General features: G+C 40.6%; 1 protein-coding gene across 1 annotated transcript in view; it reads right to left on the bottom strand.

The window, feature by feature from the left end:
* Positions 1-1358: 1358 nt before the first annotated feature.
* Positions 1359-9235, bottom strand: part of TMEM163 (transmembrane protein 163) — a 370074-nt gene continuing 362197 nt past the window's right edge. The window contains exon 11 of the mRNA XM_023527515.1: positions 1359-3425. Within this exon, the coding sequence (XP_023383283.1) occupies positions 3365-3425 (61 nt within the window). The 3' untranslated portion in view covers positions 1359-3364. The remainder of the gene's footprint in view (positions 3426-9235) is intronic.

The following is a 9235-nucleotide window of genomic DNA, read 5'->3' as shown; positions in this document are numbered from 1 at the left end:
GCACCTTTTAAAACAAAGTTAACTATATTCCTCTGAAATGCAGTAAGAGAGGCTTTTCTGGCTTTTTTATGTAAGGGGAAAGGAATGACCAATTGCGCTTACTCATTGCCTAGCAAATCCCTTTGCTGTCTGTCTCCTGCTGGCCACGGTGGCTCCTCCACAGTACAGTCCACAGGGATCAGACTCGTAGACTGGTTAACTGTCACATGTTTATATTGGTCCCAGTCCCAGAGAAGATACATTCATCCCCCAGGCCAGTTCCACTAGCCTGGGGACCTCTAGACTATCCCACCACCCAAGTGGAGCCCTGGAAGGTAGCGGGGGTGGCGGGGGCGTGGGCGGTCTTCATTCACAACCACTCCAGAGGCTGCTCACGGTTCCGTGATTATTTCCCAGATCACCTAAACATCAGTTTGCTTTTTGTTTTATTGGGGTTTTAGCCTCTTACTTCCCTGACAGATTTAGAGTTCTGTCTCCTCTCCTGTCCTGGCCCTATTCAGCACAGACTGCAGTTGTGGAATATGGAGAAATTCGCTGGAGTCTCTGTCTTTAAGTTCCTTCGTTTTCCCTTTAGCCGAATCGGCGGTCTTAGACTCCTGTGGGCATAAGATTGGAATTTACCTTCTTCAGAGCATCATGCCCTCTATCCCCAATTTTGTGGAGCCTTAAGATTACCTCCCCCACCCACTTCAGCCCATGAGGCATGGCTGAGGGAAGAAAGGCCAGCATGTGCTCATACCTCAGGTAGGCAGACAGGTGTGCCTGGGTGGCGCAGGGTGGGTGTCAGGGACGAGCAGGGAGCACTTGCCGTTGTGGAGGTCTGAAAGCCTGGCTGGGACAGTGGGACAGGAACTTAGCCACCTGTGCCAAAGGGGAGATGCAGCAAACTTGGGAAGCATTTTGCTCACTGTCCTGCCCAGGTATTAACAGGACAATAGTGGAACAATTGATGCCAAAGGAGATGGTGATTTCCTTTCTACTGTAGTTGCTGTCTAAACCTCGACGTCTTTAAGCTAATGGCTGTTCGTATCTGTGTCTTTAAAAGCTCCTGGAACAACCATTTTCTACTGTTCACTCTGGGGTGAAGTAGTGCAGGATTCTGCAAATGAGGTGTCGCTGTCCAAACGTACTGTACCGGCATAGAGAGCACTGCTTTGTTTTCCACTGTTTGTTGTAGAGAAAACTAGGGAGAACTTTATTTTTCAATAAACTTTTCTTGTGTGACAGGTGGAAGTGATTTTTGGGGGGCTGGGTGGGTTGCAGGGTCACCTGCAGAACACAGCCCAGCTGTATTCCCCCACGCTGGTGTTCCACTGACTGCGTCTGCAAACACACCGCTGAAAATGCTGGGGAAGGTATGCTTCAGGAGTGGAGCTGAGTATTCTTTCCCTCGTATCACATCTACCAATACTAATTTCAGAACATTTACTAAGAAAGGAACTGGATCAGAAAGTGGGCTGTTTTCTATTATTTGGAGGTAGCTATGAACTTCTACATCAGATGTTTGAAGATCTTTGAGGATGTGCTAGTAAAATAGTCTAAAAAGGCCAAGGGCTTGGAATACATTCCCCGCTCTTGACAGAATTTTTGACGCAGGTCTCAGTGCCATGAGCGCCTGGTTAGGCACGTGACCTGGAAACATATGGAAAGTCAAGTCCTTGGCCACACCGAAGGCTTGCCTGCTGGAGGGCATGGCTCAGCCCTCGTCAGCACAGCCTCTCTGAAGCCAGTGGAGCTCCTGGTTACTGCCCAGAACGGAGACACCATGCAGTGTTCCCAGATAGAGCACGTTTGGTGAGACATGAATCTCAAAAGATGTGCCAAGAAAAACTTGAGTTCTCAAGGGAGGCTACATCCTAGTTTCCCCTCTCTGAGCTTCCACAATATACATTAAATACAATGAGAAAACCTGCAGAAAAGAAACCTATTGAATCGTGCCTTTCTCAGACCTATTCTAACAGCTGACACTTTTTTCCTTATAACATGTTAACATCCCACAGAACACTCCTCAAAATGATGTTGGAGGAAGCCCCACTGAAGGATCAGACCGAATCAAGGTCAGCAACTTCTTAGACCAAACCACCTTCCCTTAACCAGCCTGACATACCCAGGTGGGAAATGGGCACGGAAGGTGGGGGGTGAGGCCTGGGGAGCAGCCATCCCTTCCGGGCAAGCTCAGCTCCAAGAGCCCCGGGCACAACCAAATGAGTGTGTGGCCACTTTCCTTACCTGAGCAGTGCGTTGGTCTGCCCTACAGAGGCCACCAAGACCATCGTGACAGTCCTTAAGGGTCTCCACTCATACTCTACCAGGAACGAGTGACCTTTCCACATCATCCTTCAGTCAGGAAAACCTGCCCATGGTGGTGATAACTCTCAAAGATAACCTTCCTGTACCATACAAAACAGGTAAAGGTCTTTATTGGTGAGACACTGTCGCCTGGACAAGTGGCAGTGCTAGAGGTACAGACTGTCGTATGCTGGGGAACATTTTTACAGAACCTATACCTAAAGTTACACAAACTGAAGATATCTTATACCTTACAGAGGAGTCAACCATCTCTAACAGACTGTAATGTACCATTACCACTTGACACGGCATATAGATATATGCATATATGGATAGATTATATAATTATTTATTACAAATAAACAGTTTCACATCTGTCAAAAATGGATCTTGTTTTTACATGTATGTTCGGGTTCTCCATGTACAAGAAAGGGTCATGTGCTTAGTTCATCCATGCAAAGCTCATACATATATCACTAAGGACTTTAAAAATAGAATGGTCTCCTTTTGAATAAATCTGTTGAGTTTTAGGATTAGTAAAACAGTATGAAACTAATGAAATACACTGATAGAAATTAGGAAGTGATATATACTGGTGGTTCTGGAGAGGGGGTGGACGAAAGGGTACGTACGGTCTTCCTTTACATTCTGCCAGGAAGTAAGAGACTAGAACTACAACGTGGCTGGGGCCACTGGGAAGCCAGAGGACGTGGGTCTGGTCAGTTGCTATCCATTTCAGGCCTGGAGCACCGCCGAAGAACTTTCTTCCATGCAGCGATCTCATCCTACCCACAAGAACCTTTTTACTCCAAAAAATAGAAAAGGTCAGTTCCCACTGGAGACGGGGAAACCAGCCTCCCCTCCTGTGCGGGTTGTCCTGACGGGTGTGACGGGAGGAATGGAGCGAGGGGAGCAGTGCAGACCGACCTGCCGGGCAGGCCTCATTCCATGAACATAAACTTTCCCAAAAAGAAACTGGATGTTCACTTAAATGTTGGCACCGTCTGCCTGTGTAGACACCTCTCGCCGTCCTGACGGTCTTCATGCAGATGCAGAACCAGTGGCTCTGGCCCCTTCACTCGAACATCTCGTAGTGGCGCGTCTGCCTCGCCCTGGGCACCATGTCGATGAGGAGTCTGCAGAGAGGAGACAGGTCACCCCAACATAGACCCCCATATCCCATATCCCTGGGGCTTGTGCCCTTGCGGAAGCGGACAGGAAGAGTAATTTCTTAAAGATATAATTCGTATATCACAAAAGCCAGCCTTTTAAAGTACATGATTCAGTGGTGTTTAGTATACGCATAGGTTGTACAACCATCACCACTTCCTGCTTCTAGAACATTTTCCTCAGCCCGAAAAGAAACCCACTAGCACTCACTCTCCATTCTCCCCTTCCTACCTCCCCTTACAACCACTGATCTTTTTTTCCCAAGAAAAGATTTAATTTATAGAAGTGGACATTTATTTAGAAAACTGCTTTTAAAATTCACCTAGTTATTTCAAGTATAAAATTTAATGGGGTTTTTTTTCCACCTATAAGTGAAATCATGGTATTTCTCTTTTTTCACTTAGCATAATACCTTCTAGGTCAGGGGTCCCCAACCCCTGGGCCATGGACCAGTACTGGTCCGTGGCCTGTTAGGAACCGGGCTGCACAGCAGGAAGTGAGCAGCGGGCCAGAGAGCAAAGCTTCACCTGTATTTGCAGCTGCTCCCCAGCGCTAGCATCACCACCTCAGCTCCACCCCGGATCATCAGGCATTAGATTCTCATTGGAGCATTGGTCCCTGGTGCCAGAAAGGTTGAGGACCACAACTCTAGGTTCACCCATGTTATTGCAAATGCCAAGATTTCATTCTTTCTTATGGCTGTGTAATATTCCATTGTATATATGTATATTGTGTGTGTGCGTGTGTGTGTGTGAATGTATCCATTCGTCTATTCATGGGCACTTAGGTTCGTTCCATATCTTGGCTATTGTAAATAATGCTGCCATGAACACAGGGGTGTATATATCTTTTCAAATTCGTGTTTTGGATTTCTTCAGATAAATACCCAGAAGTTGAATTGCTAAGTCATATACTAGTTCTGTTTTTAATTTTTTGAAGAACCTACATAATGATTTCCATAGTGGCTGAAAAATTTTACAATACCATCATCAATGCACAAAGGTTCCCTTTTCTCTATGTCCTTGCCAACATTCATTGATTTACTGATAGCCATTCTGACAGGTGTGAGGTGATATTGTGGTTTTAATTTGCATTACCCTGATAATTAGTGATGTTGAACATATCTTCATATGTCTATTGACCATCTGTATGCCCTCCTTGGAAAAATGTCTATTCAGGTCCTCTGGCCATTTCTTAATTGGATTGTTTGGAGGTTGTTTTCTTTTGGGGCGGCAGGGGGCGGGTGGTGGTGAATTGTATGAGTTCTTTATGTATTTTGGATATTAACCCTTTATTGGATGTATCATTTGCAAATATCTTCTCCCATTCGGTAGGATGTTTTTGTGATTTATTGATGGTTTCCTTCCCTGTGCAAAAACTTTTTAGTTTGATATAGTCTCATCTGATTATTTTTTTCTTTTGTTTCCCTTGCCCGAGAAGATGTAGCCAGAAAATTATTACTAAGAGTTTACTGCCTATGTTTTCTTCTAGGAGTTTGATGTTTGGGGTTTTACATTTAAGTCTTTAATCCATTTTGAGTTTATTCTTGTATATAGTCTAAGAAAGTGGTCTAGTTTCTTTTGCATGTATCTGTCCAGTTTTCCAAACCCCATTTACTGAAGAGACTATCTTTACCTAATGTATACTCTTGCCTCTTCTGTCATAGACTTACTGATCATATAGGTGTGGGTTTATCTCTGCACTTTCTATTGTTTCATTGATCTATGTGTCTGTTTTTATGCCAGTACTATGCTGTTTTGATTATTATCGCCTTATAGTATAAATTGATGTCAAGTAGTATGATACCTTTAACTTCGTTGTTCTTTCTCAAGATTGCTTTGGGTATTCAGGGTCTTTAATGGTTCCATATAAATTTTTGGAAATTTTTTGGACTTTTTCGTTCTAGTTATGTGAAAAATGCCATTGGTACTTTGATAGGGAGTGCCTTGGATAGTATGGGCATTTTAACGATGTTAATCCTATCCATGAGCACAGTATAGCCTTCCATTTACTTTCATTTCTTTTTTTGATGTCTTCCAAGTACAAGTCTTTTACCTCCTTGGCTAAATTTATTCCTAGGTTATTTTATTTTTGATGCAATTGTAAATGGGATTTTCTTAATTTTGTTAATAGTTTATTGGCACCCGATTTCTGAATATTAGTTTTATATCCTACTAATTTATCGAATTCATTTATTCTAAGGTTTTTTTTGGTGGACTCTTCAGGGTTCTCTACATATAGTATCATGTCATCTGCAAATAATGAGTTTTACTTCTTCCTTTCCAATTTGTATGCCTTTCCTTTTTCTTGTCTCAGTGCTATGGCTAGGACTTCCAATACCGTTGAATAAAGGTGGTGACAGTTCCCGATGTTAAAGACAAGGCTTTCAACTTGTCCCCATCGCGTATGATGTTAGCTGTGGGTTTGTCATATGGCCTTTATTATGTTGAGATATGTTCCCTCTGATCTCACTTTACTGAGGATTTTTATCATAAATGGATGCTTTTTCTGCATCTATTGATATTATCATATGATTTTATCCTTCATTTTGTTTATGTGGAGTATCATGTTAATTGATATGCAGATATTGAACCAACCTAGGAATCCAGTTGATCATGGTGTATGATCTTTTTAATGTATCAGGATTTTGCATCTAAGTTCATCAGGGATAGTGGCCTGTAACTTTTTTTTTCTTTTTTTCTTTTTTTTGGTAGTATCTTTGTCTGGTTTTGGAATAAGAGTAATTCTGGACTTGTAAAATGACCTTAAGAGCTTTCCCTCCTCTTCAATTTTTGGAATAATTTGAGAATGATGTTCTTTCAATGCTTGGTAGAATTTACCTGTGAATCTATCTAGTACTAGACTTCTATTTGTTGGGAGTTTTTATTACTGATTCAATTTCTTTTTTAGTAATCAGCCTATTCAGATTTTTTGTTTCTTCTTCATTCAGCCCTAAGGTACTGCATGTTTCTAAGAATTTATCCATTTATCCCACATTGTCCAATTTGTTGGCATGTAATTAGTTGTAGCATTTTCTTATAATCTTTCGTATTTCTGTGATGTTAGATATCACTTCTCCTCTTTCATTTTTATTTTATTTGGGTCCTCTCTTTTTCCTGATGAGTTTGGCTAAAGGTTTACCAATTTTATCTTTGCGAAGAACCAGCTCTTAGTTTCATTGATCTTTTCTATTGTTTTTTTTTTTAGACTCTATTTCCTTTATTTCTACTCTGATCTTTGTAATTTCCTTCTATTCACTTTGGGCTTTGTTTGTTCTTCTTTTTCTAGTTCATTTAGGTGGAAGGGTAGATTGAGACTTTTCTTGTTTCTTGAGGTAGGCCTCTGTTGCCATAAATTTCCCTCTTTTAAGTGCTTTGGCTGTGTCCCATAAATTTGGGGTCATTGTGTTTTCATTTTCATTTGTCTGAAGGTTATCTTTTGATTTCTTCCTTGATCTCTTTGTTAACCCATTATTTAGTAGCATCTTATTTAGCCACCACATGTTTGTGTATTTTTTTAGTTTTCCTCTTGGAATTGATTTTTAATTTCATACTACTGTGAACGGAGAAGATGCTTGATAAATTTTAGTTCTTAAATTTACTGAGACTTGCCTTATAGCCTAACACATAATCTAATCCTGGAAAATGTTCCATATGCACTTGGAAAGAATATATTCTGCTGCTTTGGGTTGAAATGTCCTAAAAATATAAATTAAGTCACTCTGGTCTAATGTCATTTAAGGCCACTGTTTCCTTGATTTTCTGTCTGAATGATTTACCCATTGATTTCAATGGGGTGTTATAAAGTTCCCTCCTATGACTGACTTATTAATGTCAATCTCTTCCTTTATGTCCATCGATATTTCCTTTACATATTTAGGTGCTCCTAAATATGTGAGTGTGTACATGATTACAAGAGTTATGTCCTCTTGTTGGATTGATCCCTTTATAATTATGAAGTGCCCTTTTTCATCTCTTCCTATATATAGCTTTTGTTTTAAAGTGTGTTTTGCCTGATATTAAGTATTGCTGCCTTAGCATTTATTTCCACTGCATGAAGTATCTTTTTCCACCCCTTTATTTAGTCTGTGTATGTCTTTCAGTCTGAAGTAGGTCTCTTGTGGGCAGCATATGTACGAGCCTTGTTTTTTAATCCATTCAGCCACACTATACCTTTTGATTGGAGCATGCAGTCCATTAAAGTAATTATTGATAGGTATGTAGTTATTGCCATTTTATTAACTGATTTGTTTTTGTAGTCCTCTGTTCCTTATTCTCTTGCATGTTGATGACTTTCTGTAGTGTTGTATTTGGATTCCTTCCTCTTTATTTCTTATATCTCTCTTGTAGATTTTTGGTTTGTGGGTACTATGTGCTTCATCTCTACCAAGCTATGTTTTTAGCAATCTATTTTAAACTGATGGTCACTTAAGGCGAAGCATATTCTAAAATCAAAATTATTACTCCCCCGTCCATGTTTGTTATGGTCATTTTTTACTTCTTGTGTGTACATCCCTTATTTTAATTACACATGATTTTCCTGTTTTTGCCTTTTAACCTTTGTACTAGCTTTATAGTTTATTATTCCATTACTTTTATTATGTGTGTGCCTTTGTTGGTGAGAGTTTTTTTCTTTGGTAGATTTCCTTTTTTTTTTTTAATCTTAAAGAAGTACCTTTAATATTCATTTCTTGTAATACTGGTCTAGTGACGATGAACTCTTTTAGCTTTTTCTTGTCTGGGAAGCTTTTTCTCTGTCTTTTGATTCTAAATTATAGCTTTGCTTAGTAGTCATCTTGGTTGTAGGTCCTTGCTTTTCAACACTGAATATTTCATGCCAATCCCTTCTGTCCTGCCAAGTTTCTGTTGAGAAATCAGCTAACGGTCTTATGGGAGCTCCCTTGTAGGTAGGTAACCAACTGCTTTTCTCTTGCTGCTTTTAAGATTCTCTGTCTTTAACCTTCGGCATTTTAATTGGATGTGTTTTGGTGTGGACTTCTTTGGGTTCATGTTGTTGGGGACTCTGTTTCCTGGACTTGTATGTCTGTCTGCTTTGCCAGATTAGGAAATTTTCAGTCACTATGTCTTCAAATTGATTTTCAATACCTTGCTCTCTCTCTTCCCCTTCTTGTACCCATGATGCAAATACTGTTACACTTGATGTTGTCCCAGAGGTCCCTTAAACTATCCTCATTTTTTTTCTTTTTGCTGTTCCAATTAAGAGTTTTCCATGACCTTGTCTTTCAGATTGTTGATTCAGTCCTCTGCTTCATCTAATCTGATATTGATTCCCTCAAATGTATTCATTTCAGTTACATTCTTCATTTCTAACTAGTTCTTTTTTTATGGTTTCTATCTCCTTGTTGAAGTTCTGAGTTCATCTGTTCTCCCACTAAGTTCATTGAGCATCCTTAAAACCAGCATTTTGAACTCTATATCTGGGATTGCTTATCTTCATTCTGTTTAGTTCTTTTTCTGGAGTTTTGTCCTATTCATCCGAGGCACATTTTTCTCATTTTGGCTGCCTCCCTGTATTTGTTTCTATGTATTAGGTAGAACTGCTATGTCTCCCAGTCTTGGCAGAGTCGCCTTATGTAGCAGGTGTCTTGTGGGGCCCAGTCTCCCTGTTCATCTGTGCCGGATGCTCCAGGGGTGTCCCTTGTAAGAGCTGTATGTACCTTCCTGTTGTAGTTAAGCCTTGATTGCTGTTGGCATATTCAGTGAGGAGGACTGATCCTCAGGCTGACTGGCTGTCTGTGACTACAGCAGATAAGCTG

The sequence above is a fragment of the Pteropus vampyrus genome, unplaced genomic scaffold (genome assembly GCF_000151845.1).
Source record: "Pteropus vampyrus isolate Shadow unplaced genomic scaffold, Pvam_2.0 Scaffold17, whole genome shotgun sequence".
Lineage (NCBI taxonomy): Eukaryota > Metazoa > Chordata > Mammalia > Chiroptera > Pteropodidae > Pteropus > Pteropus vampyrus.
The sequence above is the reverse complement of the archived record's forward strand: the minus strand, read 5'-3'. Positions and strand labels throughout refer to the sequence as shown.